The sequence below is a fragment of the Chenopodium album genome, chromosome 11 (assembly GCF_948465745.1).
Source record: "Chenopodium album chromosome 11, dcCheAlbu1.1, whole genome shotgun sequence".
Taxonomy (NCBI): domain Eukaryota; kingdom Viridiplantae; phylum Streptophyta; class Magnoliopsida; order Caryophyllales; family Amaranthaceae; genus Chenopodium; species Chenopodium album.
In genome coordinates this window covers 313,441-330,897 of record NC_137844.1, presented here as the reverse complement: position 1 = coordinate 330,897, position 17,457 = coordinate 313,441, and the positions used below count along the sequence as shown (strand labels likewise).

The 17,457-nt window shown below is 40.5% G+C and overlaps 2 protein-coding genes and 1 non-coding gene across 3 annotated transcripts; 2 read left to right on the top strand and 1 right to left on the bottom strand.

The window, feature by feature from the left end:
* Positions 1–1,984: 1,984 nt before the first annotated feature.
* On the top strand, positions 1,985–6,116 carry LOC145568095 (uncharacterized). The gene is made up of 9 exons (XM_081627528.1): positions 1,985–2,132; positions 2,268–2,333; positions 2,427–2,717; positions 2,833–3,046; positions 3,131–3,188; positions 4,577–4,663; positions 4,863–4,997; positions 5,108–5,246; positions 5,542–6,116. The coding sequence occupies exons 1-9, from the start codon at positions 2,059–2,061 to the stop codon at positions 5,774–5,776; spliced, it is 1,299 nt and encodes a 432-aa protein (XP_081483654.1). The 5' UTR covers positions 1,985–2,058; the 3' UTR covers positions 5,777–6,116.
* A 971-nt stretch (positions 6,117–7,087) lies between these two features.
* TRNAA-UGC (transfer RNA alanine (anticodon UGC)) lies at positions 7,088–7,160 on the bottom strand. Its single transcript has one exon. It is a non-coding gene; the product is annotated as a tRNA-Ala (tRNA).
* A 4,727-nt stretch (positions 7,161–11,887) lies between these two features.
* LOC145568016 (uncharacterized) lies at positions 11,888–12,322 on the top strand. The gene has a single exon (XM_081627462.1). The coding sequence runs from the start codon at positions 11,888–11,890 to the stop codon at positions 12,320–12,322; it is 435 nt and encodes a 144-aa protein (XP_081483588.1).
* Positions 12,323–17,457: the final 5,135 nt, after the last annotated feature.

Here is a 17,457-nt window from a genome sequence, read left to right as displayed (position 1 = left end):
TGCACATCTGGAGTAATGACAATCAGGGGTTGGGGTACATGGGGTATTAGCCGTGTACTTTTCTCGAGGCCATCTGATCTACGAGTCTCTTATTTCAAATATTTTTCTTAAAACTAGGAGTTAGGTGAGATCTCATACTAACTACGATCACGGAGTCGCGCCCGTGGTCGTTGGATGTTTATTGATGTTTTCGAAAGGAGGCATGGGGTTTTTCTTTTATTGATGTTCCAAATGGAGCATGGGTTGGACAACCTTGTCTATTGCTTAATCCAATGAATAAAAATGATGAGTTAACTACTTTTAACTAATGGAGTCTTAGTAAATTGATAGTTGAGTCATGTGTTGAGTCTACAAATTAATGATGTGTGTTGATTGATTATTAATAGCATGCTAGAGATTTCTTATTATGTTTCGCAGCTTGTATGTACTCAGCTTTGCTGATTGCGTACTTTTGTGTGTGTCTTTCTTTGGTCACGGCCTTCGCCTTTCAATGACCCTGTGACGATCCAATTTTTACACTTGTAATATTGGGGAGCAGATTAACCACAGGTTCTTACACATTCAGCATTCGCATCAAGGTTGTGGGATTTTGAGTGGAGTGTTGGTTACTTTTCACTATTTATTTTGCTATTTACTTTTGAATTCATTAAACTCAATTTCATTTTATACTATTTTAACTAAATTGGGTTTTGAATAAGGGCCTTAATGGTTCCAAGTTGTAAGATTTAATTTAGTTTTGGTTATTGGTTTTGAAACTTATTTATAACTGATTTAGTTTTCCGCTGCTAATTTCTGATATAGCCTTAACGTTTGAACGCGTGGCGGTAGCACGCCAGTAATTCTCTTGGATATTGTTCAGGTTACTCCCAGGTTTAAAGAGAGAATTATTGGGGTGTTACAATCCCTTTAATTAGATTAATTAAGCTAAAATATGTTCTAATTAAATTCATAGTTGTAATAAAATTTTTAAAATAGCATTCGTTTTTGATTCATTATAAAAAATTTGAAGAATTGATATAGAGGGAAAAAAAATCCAAACTCTACTATCACTAATAAATTGTAATTGTGTAATTAGTTATTTTAGTCATAAAATCTTTTAGAAAAATGTATAATTTAGGAGGGAAAATTTTTTATAAGAAGGTGACACATATACAATAGTGATGTCAGCAATAATTACTTTAGTATTAGTTATAGATTCTATATGGGTCTCGGCCTATTACGGGTCTTCAACTTTATTTCAATCATTTTTTGGAAATTTAAATTAAAATTTAGATATTAACGTGTTGACACTGACACCTATCCCATTTTCGTGTTGATTATCAAATTAGTGAGTTATGTACAGAAATTTCATAATTAGCTCAAGACATGTGTGATTTCAAACAACCCTTTTATCACCCCGAGAAGTAAACCCCACCATCATGTCTTAAAATATTTGATAATAGCTTGAAAGGATGGATTATAGCCATTACCTTTGGAGGTTTCTTAACTTTTCTTCACTTAAAAAGAAGATCGATTGTTTTTCATGCACCCTACAAGACCGTTGGAGGTCACTTGAGTGATTGAAACCATTTGTTTCTTCGCACAACTGCTCCATACTCCGTATTAATTTAGTTGGCTACTTACACACCTCTCATCAGTAATTCAAGGATACTATTACCTTTATGCGACTAAATAATAGGTCTATATATGGTTTCAAACAACAACTTTAAACCAATTATATACTAGTATTAAAAAAAAAAATTATTTATTAACCCAAAAACCACTAAACTAAAACATTAAATTTTACATCATATTATTGTAGTATAAACATAATGTACTTCCTCCGATTTTAAACATTGTATTAGATATTAACTTAATGTAAATAACTGAGTTATGAAACAAAATGGAGGAGTTATGCATTGATGTGTACAGTGATTAAACCTGAACAGCCTTGTTCTTGTAATTAACCAAAGTTGGGCCAAAACATAAAGGTGGGCTTGTGGGAAACTAAGGAGTAGCAAACAGAAGCACCAGCACCAGCATCAGCATCAGCATCTTCGAGCTGGGACTGCCGAAAAAATGGAGAAACGTTGCAAACATTGGCTGCCCAAGAAGAACAGATTTTGTGCAAATACTCCCTTCAATGATTCTCCGTATGTATCCCTTAATTAAACCCACTCTTTTGTATTAATCTTCTTAATTGATACGTTAAACCCACTCTTTTGTATTAATCTTCTTAATTGATACGGAGTATTGTTATTTGATTCTGCAAATTAAAACTTTAACAGATTTTGCGGGAATCATAGCAGTAGGTCCAATGGAAAGTGGATTCCTTGCTCAATCGACCCTTCTCAGTAAGAATTAATACACTACTATGTTTTGTCGTCTCCATTGTTATCTACAGTATGGTTTTATATTTATATTGTTTTTGTTGAATTTTGTGAAAGTTGTGTGCTTGAAGAAAATATGGAGGGACACCTTAAGAAATGCCCATTATTGAAACAATCACAGACTTTATCACTCCAACCTTATTACCAAAAGGGAATTAATCAACAACAACAAGATGCTGACTTTACTTCTGAGATGAAGAGAAACTGGGTTTACAATTTGAGTATTCCTCAATTTTCTGACTTACTCTCCAAGATCCGCTCTCTTCATACTTTAATTTGCAAGGATATTGAGTTTTCTTATAGGATACCTCATGCCTGTGATGTCTGGATTAAGAGACAGAATGACAGGTATGTGCTTCTCTGTCTACTTTTTTCGTGTTTCACTGAATTGAAATAATGTTTGTATTGTATGTATAGATAAATGATGTTTGTTTGATTGTTACACTTTATTTTGTGCTTTAAGAAAATTACCATACCAAGAGAAGCATGTCCGCCAACAGGCGTCCATTCTTGGCAACTTGGAGGATTTTGGGGTTTTGTCTGAGCAGCACTGTCAATCTGATCTCTCTGCTGTTGTTGAGTTTGGAGCTGGCAGGGGTTACTTAACCCAGATATTAGCTGATTCTTATGGGATCAATAAGGTCTTTTTGGTTGAGCGTAAGGCATACAAGCTCAAGGTCAGTGTACATTGAAACACTTTTATAAGATGTAACAAATGTCATTATATTGATGCTCATATCTCTTAGTATCTCAAACTTTAGGCTGATCGAAGTCTACGACAGATAGATAACTTAGCACTGGAGCGTTTGAGAATTGACAGTAAGGTTTTACTTAAACCTCATGTCTGGTTTTTTAAGGCCTTTATTCTCGTGTGAGCTATTTTATGCTTTTGTACACAAGTTTAATTTTTATGCATCCAGCATAGAAAACATAATTGACTTCAGTACTGTACCACTGTTTTGTGATGACAATTAGCTATGGTGACTTATTGTTGCATTACCTAGAAATATCCTATTTTGAGTGATCATAAAACATAATTAACTTCAAAACTATTTTTTACTGTTTTGTGATGACAATTAACTATAGTAAGTTATTGTTGCATTACCTAGAACTTTTGCGGAAGTGGCATTAACCTAATTTTCATTGTGGAAATGTCTTTGAGAAAATCTTATTAACTTGTGTCATTATTAATTCTGCTCAATTTCTTTGCCTTGGGCTTCAGCAACCTAATGATTTACTTAATCCCCACCCTTGCACCTAGAGGGCCAGAATAACACGATATACATTTACTATATTCTTAACAGTTTAGATACCCGACTGTTATGCAGCAGTCATGTCTAAGCGTTCACAATTTTCTCCTTTTTGAGTTTTTCCTCTTCTCATGTAATGTTTATCATGGTAATCAGCCAATCAGGACTACAATTTTAAATTATACTTCGTATAACATAATGAAGTCAAGATAGAGTTTAGGAGATCTGTATAACTTTGATGTAATTGTAAATAATTCAAGAGAATCTAAGGTTGAATTTGAAATTCAATTGATTTATATGAAATTCTGATTACAAGAAGAGGAGTATATTGAAGCTACAACTCTCCTAGATAGTACGGAGTATATAGTAACTTGAGGTTACAAGTCTTCCAATGCTAAGCAAAGTCTCAAATCACATTATCTCCTTCTCTCTACACATTTCTATTTATTACAAGAACACTAGCTGTCAAAGTGTCTCATTATTCATTGCTTCTTGTTGTCCCATCTAGTGCTTGAAGGTTTGAAGCTGGTAAATACCATAACGGCATCGCCTTAATTAGTTACTGTTGTCTTCTTCTCCCATATCCTCTTCCCCCAATGGTTGTGGCAGCAGCGTGTGCCATGTGTTCTACTTGAGTTGCTCTTGGCTCGCCCCTTCTCTTGTATTGGAAGCGTGTAGGTGGCTTAAGAGGGTTCATTACAAGATCCCCATTTAATAATTTACTCCCTCCGTTTCATATTGTTCTTCCTACTTTGACCTATTTCATCTCACAAAAAGATTTTGAAGAGGAAGAACAATATAAAACAAAGGGAGTAATACTTTTCTAAAGCATTGTGTTGAACTAGCTGAATTTTATGTTTAGCTGTTGTAGGATTACCACCTTAGAACATTAGATAGTTCTATCTGTAGTCTGTCAATTTATTGCCTCTTGACGCGCATCGATGATCACTGATGTAGTTGAAGATTTAAATCTGAATTCTGTTGAGTCTTTGAAGGGAATACCTTACTTGGCGATTGGTAAACATCTATGTGGACCTGCTACAGGTGAATATTCTGATTTCATTTGAATTATAGTGAGCAATTACCATTTATTTAGATACAAGTCAGCCTTCTTGTATAGCAGATCCCTTTTACCCTTTCACCCTACCCTTCCTGAAAAACAGAAATAGGAGGGAAAGAGGAACATGCTGAGGAGTTGAATGAGTTGAATTGCATCGAGCTTACAATGTGTGGCATAGTGCAGATTTGACCCTCAGATGTTGTCTTGGAGAACATCCCGATCAAGATAATGGGAAAGAGCAATCTGCACGTCCTCACCTTAGAAGCATTGCTGTGGCAACCTGTTGCCACCATCTATGCCAATGGAAACATTACACAAGTAATTTTGACTACCAATTACTTTAATTAGTTAATACTTAATACCCTTTGAGATATATCTTATTAATCCTCAATTGTGAACATATTGTTTTTCTTTCTTCACACTTGCAGATAAACAATACCTAAATAATTTAGGAATCACTAAAGAACATTTCCATGCTATCACATGGTTTACCAGTTGGGCAGTTGATGCTGACCATGGATCAGATGTTTCTGATGATGGCTCTTTGCAATCTCCAGTGACACCAAGGTAAATACTTAGTATCTTTTAATGTTATAATCCCCCTCCACCCCCTCGTTTTTTCCTCCAACTAATTCTTTCCCTGTATAAAGGCCGCTAATGAGTAACAGGCTGTTACTTTCTACTTATTTGTACCTGTATATAAAAAATATATATAGTTCGTATATACCAAAAAAATCCATAATAAATTCATAAATATTTTCTACCTCGAGATTTCAGTTCAGTAAAGTTTATATGTATATAGCTATTATCCCGGTGAAAAGAGCATGCTTTAATTTCCTCAATCGATTTTGCCCTTTTATAGTGATAATGATGAGTATGGTGGAGATGCTAGCGGAGTTGAAGATTATACAAGGAACATGAAAGCAATGGATAGAGCGGCATTGGGGTTCATGTGCAAGGATATCATTGACATGGGGAGGTTAATTTGGATTATGGAATGTGGACTGGAAGCTAAACTTGTCAAGTATGTCCCATCAGATATTTCCCCTGAAAATCGTTTACTCATTGCAAAGGTAGAAGTACCAACTACAAATTAACCCTACACCACTGAACTAAGATGGAGGGCTTGCAGAATACCAATTTGAAGAAATGCATGGAACTCATGACTTCGCTAGGTTGGTGTAGTGAATTAGTGATGTAACACATAGTAATAGGCCAAAATAGTGAAGCCATGGCACAACAAAATCGTGATTTTGAAGAAGCATGATATCTTTTTTTTGTTTTGAACTAGGCCAAGATAGTAAAATTGCTGATATGTCAAGTGAAACTGGATGATGCAAGTTTTGTTGTTTAATCATGGTTGTTCACATACCATGTTTACAAGCATTTGACATGGGGCTAATTCTGTTTTTGTTTTACTACTATCAATTACCTATTGTTATTATCCGACGCTTGCAAATACTTAAATTCATCTACATTTAAAACAAGCTCCATACATTTATTCTTAAAGTCAACTTTAACTTTATATCGATATTCTCGGCTTTTCACAGGTCATTGGTGCAGTGGTTTGTCTAGTTCATTATCCTGAAATCCACCAATGTCATTGTTATGTAGTAATAGAACTGAGTGAGCTAAATAATCATGTATTTCATGCCTGGTCAGTCAAAAACCAAGGTAGCTGAATTGTTGATGCATGTATGTAGGTGTGAACACAAATTTGATTTCTATAAGAAAGTAGATTCTCTCCTAAACCAAATGATAAGATCAGAAACTAATATCATAATTGACTGCAAAATAACGCTAAACAAGTTCAGATACATTCCTTTATGCTGATGTGTTTCTTTTTAGGCCTTGTTTGGTTGGCTAAAAATTTTGTGGGAAGTCAAAATTCTCATGAATTTCATTTTCACCCTCTTGTTCGGTTGACACAAAAAGTGAAAATGGGGGCAATCAAAATTCATGGGAATTTTGACTTCCCACAAAACATGGTAATTCACTTACCTTACCCCCCTGGTAAGTTGAAATTCCCATAAAAATTTACTTCCTCCATTTTTAATCAAATAAATTTGTTGAATTCCCATGATTTTAATAATGTAATTTATTTCCCACAAATTGAAATTTCATGGGAATTTACACTTCCCTGATGAATCAAACGGCCCCACAAATGTATAAAGGTGGCTGCTTTTGTTGAATTTGACCGGACAGCATATTATAATTGTTGAGAAGATAGTTTGATTGTTTCTTAAAACGAAATATACAAAATACTTTATGAAAATACTCCAATAATAATACGTAGTACTCGTAATGTATAACCACAAATTACATAGCATTAAGCAATATTCTGCAAATTAAAGAGGCTCGTCATTTGATGTTCTTTCTCATTCAGAACAACGTTAACAAAAAAAATATGGAGATGCGGGGAATCAAACCCCGTGCCTCTCGCATGCAAAGCGAGCGCTCTACCATTTGAGCTACATCCCCATCAATAGTATCGTGTATTTCTGAGTTATCCCATGGAAAGAACATAAAATTTTTAGTGAAAAAGGTAGATTGCTACGTCATGTCTTACGCAACTGTATAGGATGATATCTGGGCATGACCGATATCTTGCGAAAGCACATGACCAGATCACAAGAAGATGCTGATATGTTACAGAAAGAGGACATGTCGGCCTGCCGCAATTTAACACGTGGCAACAGAGGCTCAACACTTGGCACAAAAGGCTCTGCATGGATGAGAGCCACCTGTCAAGGTAAACTATTATAAATAGTTGGTAAGACCTCATTAATGAGGGCATTAATTACTCTCTCTCTCTCTCTCTCTCTAATCTCTCTCTTACTTATCTTCTTTTCTCAAACACTTTCTGACTTTATCATCGGAGTGGTTATCCCCGGATCACCCCGGGGTTAGCTAACTTCTTCTCATTGTGTAGGTTCTCAGCTTGCCGATAGGGGTATCAGAATCTCAGGTCCGAGTTCCTGGAGGAGTCGGGATCAGACAGAAACAATTTGGCGCTAGAAGGAGGGGACAGTTGATCACTTCTATCGCCTAAGAACCTCACACAAAATATATATACAACAACAATAATCATGACCGGAAACAATTTTAACAATGCAATACCAGAAGGACAACCCCAGGTGGAGATAGTAGATGAAACCCATACCCTAGAGGGTAATCCGTTCCATATGCCGATAACCCCCCCTGCGGGAGGAGGAGAGGCAGAGGATCCTATGGCGGCATTCACTCCAGATGAATTGGAAACAGCCGCAAGGGTGATGAGTGCAATGAGTAAGAAGAGAAAGGAGGCTGAGGCGGCACGGGCTGAAAGAGAAGCTACCCAGGCCGATAGAGGAACATCGCACCGTCACCAGGAGGAACAACACAATCAGCTGGAGAACTCGTCAAGGAGACCCCGACATGAGTCGTCAGTAAGGACGCATACAACATCACGGCAGGATGAGCAATCCTCGAGTCGTGTTGCGAGTACCAGAACTCAGCAGCAAAGAAGCTCGCAAGTGGTAGGTCAAGCAATACGCACGGTAGTGCAGTTAAGGGCATCCCCATTTGCCCAGCACATCTTAAATCAACCAATGGAGAAGGTGAAAATGCCGACTTGTAGATATGATGGAAGAGGGGATCTGGCAAGATTCATAACGTCTTATGAGGGACACATGATGCTGTACACAAACTCAGATGCAGTTTGGTGTAAGGTTTTTCCGACAACTTTGATTGGGGCTGCAGCCGATTGGTTTAACAACCTTGAAGTTGGATCAGTAGATAGCTTTGAAAGACTGATTGAGATGTTTGTAGGGCAATATGTCAGTAATAGCGTGAGGCAGAGAACTTCTGGAGAATTGATGGCTGTGGAGCAGAAACCAGATGAATCTTTGAGGGATTACATCAGGAGATTTAACAATGAAGCAAACACTATTCCAAAGTTACAACAGGAGATAGCCGTGATGGCTTTGATGAATGGGTTAGTTGATTCGGATTTCAAAAGGTACCTTACAAGGAAGAGTCTGCCGACATTGGCGGCGGCGTTCAGCAAAGCTCACGATTACATAAAGAGTGAGGAGCTGCTGAAGACGAGTAGCAGGCATATGGTGGCTGGAAAGGGGCAAAGTCAAAATGAGGGGACCTCGTCTGGAGGGAGAAGGCCGAGAACTCCTGCCCCAGGAAGGGGAGGAGGAAGTCGGCAAGATACCAGACCGACAAGGCTGCCAATGAGATACAGCACCTACACCCCCCTGAATACACCAAGGGCTGCAATCTACTCAGTGAATCAGAACAGAGAAGATTGGTCAAGGCCGATTCCCATGAAAGCAAGGCCGAGGGACGTGAAGAAGTACTGTATGTTCCATAGGGATGTGGGGCATTATACAGAAGAGTGTACCCAATTGAAGGACAACATTGAGGAGTTGATCAGGAAAGGGCACCTAACACAATACCGGTTGAATACCGGCAGAAATCAGCAACCAACACAAACAGTTGAGAGGCAGCAGATAGAAGCGGGGCCCGAAAGGACACAGGGGAGGATAGTCCGACAAGGGGATGCAGGAGTACCACCGTTATCTACAGGAAGAGTGGATGTGATAACGGGGGGGCCGATTCATGGAGGGACGATTAGTGGAGCGAAGAAGCATTTAGCGGAGCACCGTCATCTAGTTTATGCTTTAGATGTAGATAATCGTCCTCGGCCGGCATCAATACCACAAGTTGTATTTACGGAAGAAGATGCACGAGGTGTAGTGTTCCCACATGATGATCCGTTAGTCTTGATAACCAAGATCAATGGGGCTGACATCAAAAGGGTGTTGGTGGATGGAGGTAGTTCAGCGAACGTGTTGTTTATGCAGGCATTTACCGAAATGAATATAGGAAGGCAATACTTGAAGCCGGTATCATACCCTGTGATCGGTTTTAATGGGTCGACAGTGAGGCCAGAAGGGAGCATTGTGTTGCCTGTAAGGATTGGTGATGGACCACAAGCGAGGGATGTGATGGCAGAATTTTTGGTGGTAGGTGTCAAGTCGGCTTATAACGCAATTATCGGCAGACCGATAATTCATGACATGCAGGCTGTTGTATCAACATACCATTTGGCAATAGCCTATGTATCAAACTTGGGAGCTGTGGAAAAGGTGTATGGAGGTCAGGTTATGTCGAAAGCCTGTTATGTAACAGCTTTGAAGAACCCAGTTGGTGATGCCGCAGTTCCATGCAACCCAACAAGGGAAGGTGAACCGACAGTGCAAGATTTGACAATGAAAAACTTTGATGCAAGACCTGAAGAAACACCAAGGCCGTTGCCGGGCGGAGAAACCGTCCAAGTTGAATTGCAGCCAGGCAACCCCAGTAGAACAGTGAAAGTTGGGGCAGATATGGATGTGGAGACCAGGTGTAACCTGATAAGTTTATTGCGCGAGAACGCCGACGTCTTTGCGTTCTCGGCCAGTGAGATGCCAGGCATACATCCTAGGGTAATGGAACATAAGCTGAATGTTGATAGAAAGTTTAGGCCGATAAGGCAGAAGAAGCGTAATTTCTCGACTGAGAAGATAGAAGCGATCCAGGCCGAGGTGAATAAGCTCTTGGCAGCAGGGTTTATAGAACCCTGTACATATCCCGAATGGTTGGCAAATGTAGTAATGGTGAGGAAGCCGACAGGGAAATGGCGAATGTGTGTGGATTTTACAGATTTGAATAAAGCTTGCCCTAAGGATTGCTACCCATTACCTCGGATAGATAGGCTGGTAGATTCGACCTCTGGTCATGCCATGCTTAGCTTTCTGGATGCATTCTCAGGATATCACCAGGTCAGCATGCATAAGGCCGACAAAAATAAAACGGCCTTTATAACAGATGTAGGTGTGTATTGTTATAAGGCAATGCCGTTTGGGTTGAAAAATGCAGGGGCAACCTATCAGAAGTTGGTGGATAAGATTTTTGAGAAATAGAAAGGGCGGAATGTTGAGGTGTATGTGGATGATACGATAGTAAAGAGTAAGAACAAAGAAGACCATATAGCCGATCCGAGGGAGACATTCGAAACCTTGAGAAAATATCAAATGAAGTTGAATCCAGAGAAGTGTGTTTTTGGGGTGAGATCAGGGAAGTTTTTGGGTTTCATGGTTAGTGAACGGGGGATAGATGCGAATCCCGATAAGGTGAATGCGGTGCTTCAAATGAAACAACCAAAAACCATCCGTGATATACAGAGGTTAACGGGCAGGATGGCAGGGCTAACAAGATTTATCAGCAAATCCGCTGATAAAGCACTCCCGTTTTTTATGGTGCTGAGAAAGAATAAGGCATTTGAGTGGGGAAAAGAACAAAGTGATGCCTTAGAAGTAGTGAGGAATCATCTTAAATCTCTTCCCACAATTGCCAGGCCTGAGAAGGGAGAAGTGTTACAATTATACATCTCAGCATCACCAAAAACAATAGCGGCCGTTTTGTTGATAGAAAGGAAGAGACAACAACAACCGATTTACTTTGTCAGCCATGTCTTGAATGCGGCAGAACGCAGATATCCAGTTATAGAGAAGATGACTTTAGCTGTACTAGTAGCAGCCAGGAAGTTAAGACCTTACTTTGATGCACATCCGATAGAAGTACTCACCAATCATCCCCTGGAGAAGTCACTGCGCAAAATGGATACGTCTGGTAGACTACTGACATGGGCAGTAGAGTTATCGGAGTATGAAATAAGTTACAAGCCTAGGACGTCAATTAAGGCTCAAGCATTATCAGATTTTATTGTTGAAACCACATACACAGATGAAGAAGAGGAGTTGGGAACATGGCAAGTATCAGTTGATGGATCAGCCACAGCAACGGGGGCAGGGGCCGGAGTTGTGATAACGGCTCCAGATGGAAAAATATTTGAATACGCCATGAAATTTAAGTTCAGGGCAACAAATAATGAGGCCGAGTATGAAGCTGCGGTAGCCGGAATGCAGCTGTCAATAGCGGCGGAAGCAAAACGGCTAGTTTTGACAACTGATTCTCAGCTGGTATCAAGCCAGTTTAGTGGGGAATACGAAACTCGAGAGCCAGCAATGGTGAAGTATTTGGAGAAAATGAAACAGTTAGCAGCTCAGTTGCAATACTTTGAGATTAAGTTGGTTCCGAGATTGAAAAATGCTCAAGCAGATGCATTGGCAAGATTGGCAAGTTCAAGCTTCAATGACTTGGAAAGAACAGTAATGGTTGAGGTTTTAAGGCAGAGAAGCATAGATGAGATGTCGGCGGATGTCTGTTGTGTTGAAGTGGGGGATCAATGGTATGATAAAATACTGGCATACATTGTTCATGGTGTAGGACCAACAGACAAAGCAGAGTTGAAAAGGTTACAGAAGGATAGTGTGTGGTTCGTTATATACCAGGGCCGGTTGTACAAAAGGGGGTTTTCATTACCATTGCAAAGGTGCATAACGGATGTGGAATCAGCAAGGTTAATAGAAGAATTACATGAGGGAAGCTGTGGAAACCACCTTGGAGCAAGAGCCTTGTCTAGAGAGGCAATGAGAAGGGGATATTATTGGCCGACAATGAACACAAATGCAATGGCTTATGTTAAAAAAGATGTGAAAAGTGCCAAAGGTTTGCCCCAGTTATCAACTTGCCCCCGAACGATCTAACTCCGATACTGAACCCAATCCCTTTTGCCCAGTGGGGAATGGATATAGTAGGCCCATTCCCATCAGCCACAGGTGGAAGAAGGTATCTGATAGTGGGAATTGATTACTTCACCAAATGGATAGAGGCAGAACCAGTAACGAAGATAACGGCATCGGAAGTAAAGAAGTTTATATGGAAAAGCATCTTCACGAGGTTCGGGCTGCCAATGGCGATGGTGTTTGATCATGGAACCCAATTTGATTGTAAGCCAGTCAAAGATCTTTTAATGATGTATCGAGTGAAGTTTGCTTATGCAGCGGTATGCCATCCACAGTCTAACGGCCAAGCAGAGGCAGCAAACAAGCAAATCATAACAGCAGTGAAGAAGAAGATTGAGGATGCAAAGGGTTTATGGGCAGATTTGATACCAGAGATATTGTGGGCAAACAGGACGACAATAAGAGAAGCCACAGGAGAATCACCCTATAACTTGGTTTTCGGGACAGAAGCGGTCATACCAGCAGAGGTTGGGTTGCCGACATTTAGGGTTCAGCATTACTGTGAAGACCAAAATGATCTACTCTTACGACAGCAACTAGATTTTCTGCTAGAGCTAAGAGAGAAGGCAGCAGTTAAGTCAGCCGCATTTAAAGAAAGAATGTCCAGGGCATACAACAGAAGGGTATCTCATAGACCCTTAGAAGTGGGAGATCTGGTACTACGAAGAACAGCAGCAACTAGTAAGGGTAATGAAGATGGGAAGCTGACTGCGAATTGGGAAGGGCCTTATCGAATAAGAGATGTCGTAATCCAAGGGTCATTTTACCTGGAAACCCCGGATGGGACACCTCTAAAAAATGTATGGAACTCGGCTGTATTGAAAAAATACTATGTGTAATGAACAATCCTTATTTTTTGAAACTGATATCAAGAAAGATATCGGTAACGAATGAAGAAGTATTCAGACAATGCGTATTGAAATAGGCATCTTCCATTTAACAGAACATCGTTAAGTGGGATGGACAGCTAAAAACCGCTTCCATGAAGATAACAGTTATACAACCTGATCAGTTGTATACGTTAACTCATGAGGTTGCTGGTTCAAAATATAAATACCGGCCAAATCAATTCGAGTATACGCCGACATGAGGCGTAGCTCAGAAAATGATCGCCGAGAGGGTACCTAGCTGGCTAAAACACCACAGCAGTAGGTGACCAATGTTATAATCTGAACCAGCAACAACCGTTCGCTTTTACGTTCGCAGCTCAGTGTGCATAGCTCTAACGTGAACTATGTACACTGGGGGGAACAAGGAACGCTATGGCCATATGTGTTGTGATATCCAAAGTATGCTGGTTTTTAAAGTATATATATTCGCATTTAACTGATTGAATTTACATAAGCCATTGCATCTGTGTTCATTGTCGGCCATAAGCCATTGCATCTGTTTTACCTGGAAACCCCGGATGGGACACCTCTAAAAAATGTATGGAACTCGGCTGTATTGAAAAAATACTATGTGTAATGAACAATCCTTATTTTTTGAAACTGATATCAAGAAAGATATCGGTAACGAATGAAGAAGTATTCAGACAATGCGTATTGAAATAGGCATCTTCCATTTAACAGAACATCGTTAAGTGGGATGGACAGCTAAAAACCGCTTCCATGAAGATAACAGTTATACAACCTGATCAGTTGTATACGTTAACTCATGAGGTTGCTGGTTCAAAATATAAATACCGGCCAAATCAATTCGAGTATACGCCGACATGAGGCGTAGCTCAGAAAATGATCGCCGAGAGGGTACCTAGCTGGCTAAAACACCACAGCAGTAGGTGACCAATGTTATAATCTGAACCAGCAACAACCGTTCGCTTTTACGTTCGCAGCTCAGTGTGCATAGCTCTAACGTGAACTATGTACACTGGGGGGAACAAGGAACGCTATGGCCATATGCGTTGTGATATCCAAAGTATGCTGGTTTTTAAAGTATGCTGGCAATTTTTATATGCAATTTCTCGAGCCAGGTTTTAGATCTGGTATCTTCGGAAGCTGGCGTCTTTAAAAAGGTTTTTAACTGGAATTTTTCGGGTTTCAGACAAAGCATTAGGTAAGCAATTATTTTTTGCAATTTTTTATGCGTTGAAAACTAGCAAGACAAGGCAACATGATTATCATAACCTTGTTTAAAAACAGGCAAACTAGAAAATGATAAGTAAAGAACAACACAGTTATGATAAAAGTGTAGAATTTTGTAAACAATCGGCAGACAGTAAAAACAAAAATAAGTTTACACAACAGATAAAATTAACAACCGACAGGCATCACCACAAAAAAGGGGTACATGCCGATAAAACAGCACTGCCAAAACATGTTCATACATACAAAAGACAATAAAAGAGTTACGGCTGGTAAGGCCCAATGATACAAGACCCACAAGAGGATGTCGGTGATGACTGCCCGCCCCTTCAAGATTGAGCATTCTCAGGCACTGGGGAATCCAAAATGCTGGGATTGCTGGGGCCGTCATCAACAGTTGGCGCCAGGTTATACAAGTCCTCATCAGAAAATTGCTGCGCCTCAAAGCCAGAAGGGATCTTGTAGGCTTCCTCGCCGAAAGCCTTTTCGATTTTTGCCCAATCATCCTTCTTCCAACCGGCGGCGTGGGCAATACATCTCTGAGCAGCGGTCCAACCTCCATCAAAACGATCTTGAAGTTTGGAGCAGAACTCATCAGAGGCTAGATAACGGCCGACCGCTCTCCGGCGGATACCAGGTTTGTCGGCTTCCATTTCTTGAACCTTTTCTTCAAGGCTCTTAATTTTAATCCTGGCATCCCGGAGATCTTTCTCAACTGAGGGAAGCCGCTCAACGGCCTTGTTTTTCTCAGTGATCTGAGTCTTCAAACTTTGCACCTCTAGCTCGAGATTGGCAACCCTCTCAGCCTTGACCTTCAGCTCCGACATCTCCCTGTCAGCTTTTTCTTTTATTTTCCTCAGATCGTCGAGGGCCTTTTCAGCATTTTTAATGACCTCCTGCATGGCACTTTCGCTGGCAGAGGCTTGATGATGTTTCTCCTGGTAGAAACGATACATCTCAACCAGCTCTGTGCCAGACATGACGGCCTATAGAAATGTATATTTAAGTAAAAGCAGGGAAGCCGAGAACGCTACATAAAAATATATATATAAAGAAATAAAATAATAATATGTATACGTACCTTCATCAAGTTGTGCATGTGGGTAGCAGCAAGGGGGCCGATTGGACCAGCAGGTCTGTCCATTGGCAGTGTCAAATTGCTCAACAGCCGATAATCGAGATTTCCACCTTGCATTGGGTCATCGGTTATCATAGATTCGTTCCGGCCGACATCAATAGCAGGTTGCCAACGGTCGCCGGAATGGCCGGGAGGGACAGCAAACCCCTTCAGAACTTCATTTGGAAACCTTCCAGAAACACGCTCAATCCATTGATTGGACCGATAAGTCAAGGCTGGGATGCTAGAATCCGACCCAGCCGTTGTAGGAGCAATTGCGGTGGTTGCCTGAGGTTGACGGGGAGATTCAGCAGAAGTGAGATCTTCGATCTCAATACCCTGAATAACCTTCTTCACAACGGCCTCAGGGCTTTTAGCTTTGTTGACAGTCGGGGTCCTTTCAGACACCGACTGGTCCTTCTTCTTCTCGGGCGCCGATTGATCCTTTTTCTTTTCGGCCCGCCCTTCAGGTTGCCTGGGGCTGGAGATCACAATGCCACCTCGCCGATTGGCTAGAGGTGTTAGTTTTCTTTTCTTGGCATTTTCATCGGCCATGATCTCAGCTCTTCTCTTGGCACTAATAGCTGGAGCTCGCCCGCAAACGGAAGCAAGAGTATCGTAGGGGTCGGAAGCTTTGAGGCAGCGCCTGATAACCCTTGTCCCGTCAGGAGATAGGCCGAGTTGTCTGTTATCCAACTTATCAATACCTGGTAAAAAGGAATGTAAATTCAATCAGTTAAATGCGAATATATATAAAAAAAAAAACAATAAAAGGGTAAGGAAGGTAACACTAAACAAATAAACTACGCCGTTTTCATTATGAAAATAAGAAAATGAATAATTAGTGAATAAGAGTAATAAAACTAACAAGGATAAGCTATACCATGTTGGTCAGTCCAACAAAGACCGACACGAGATAGCGGCGCGTTGCCCAGAATGTAACTCACATTCGGCACCCACACCGCAGGAATTAGACGGACCTTGCCGTCGCCTTCATCATGTTCAGAGATGTCAAAGTGATTGACAGCCCTTTCTTCATGCTTCCCGAGATCTCTCTCGGGGATTGAATCAAAATGAGGATGAGGCTTGAAAAAAGTTCTCCTCAAAGGAAAATCCTCTGGGACTGACATAAAGAAAAACTTATCCTTCCAACCTTTGCAGCTAGATAGTTTAGGATGGGCGGTATATTTGTGGGGTTGGGTATATAAAGACCACCACCCATCTGATTGACCATCTCTCTTTAGGGTAATAAGCCGTCTGAATACATTAAGGGTTAGAGGGAAGTTCCGATATAGCATAACCCAAACTGTAGCAATAACGGCACGAATAGTTTGAGGGGTTAACTGAACCAGACAAACGTTCCAAGCCTTCAAGATTTTAGCAACAAAGGGATGTAGAGGAAAACGAAGGCCAAAATCCAAGTGCTTCATGTAAACAGCCACGGAACCAGCTGGACAATCCAACACTGAAGCTCCAGATGGAGGGAGAGACAACTCGTACCCATCTGGTAAGTTAAAGAACTTTTTCGCACGACGACAATAGTCCTTTGTAATTGTCGTTTTCCTAAAAGCTTCACTTATCTTTTCCTTTGCAACTTTTTTGTCGTTGCCAAGAACTATAGGTTGTCGGAACTCAGCCCTATCAGTCTCAGAACTATACCCCTCGTCCAAATTCTCTTCCTGGATAACCTCAGCCGTTAAATCAACAAGGTCATCCCTACTCTCATTATTTACACTGTCTTCCTGAGCGTCGTCATCCCTTAAAACTGAGTTGACGGCAGAATCATGAACAGGAGATGACGGACCTTCTTCAGGGGTTAAAGGGATATCATCCTCAAGTTCTTCTTCAGAAGAACTTACAACCTGACCTTGTCCAGGTCTTTTGCTAGATTCCGC

What these genes read in the sequence shown, in the direction of transcription:
- LOC145568016 (XM_081627462.1), top strand. Translation starts at nt 11,888, where the DNA reads ATGGTTGAGGTTTTAAGGCAGAGAAGCATAGATGAGATGTCGGCGGAT.
- LOC145568095 (XM_081627528.1), top strand. Translation starts at nt 2,059, where the DNA reads ATGGAGAAACGTTGCAAACATTGGCTGCCCAAGAAGAACAGATTTTGT. An exon ending in TGCTCAATCGACCCTTCTCA is followed by an intron (nt 2,334 to 2,426) that starts GTAAGAATTAAT and finishes ATTTTGTGAAAG; the next exon opens with TTGTGTGCTTGAAGAAAATA. An exon ending in ATTAAGAGACAGAATGACAG is followed by an intron (nt 2,718 to 2,832) that starts GTATGTGCTTCT and finishes TTGTGCTTTAAG; the next exon opens with AAAATTACCATACCAAGAGA.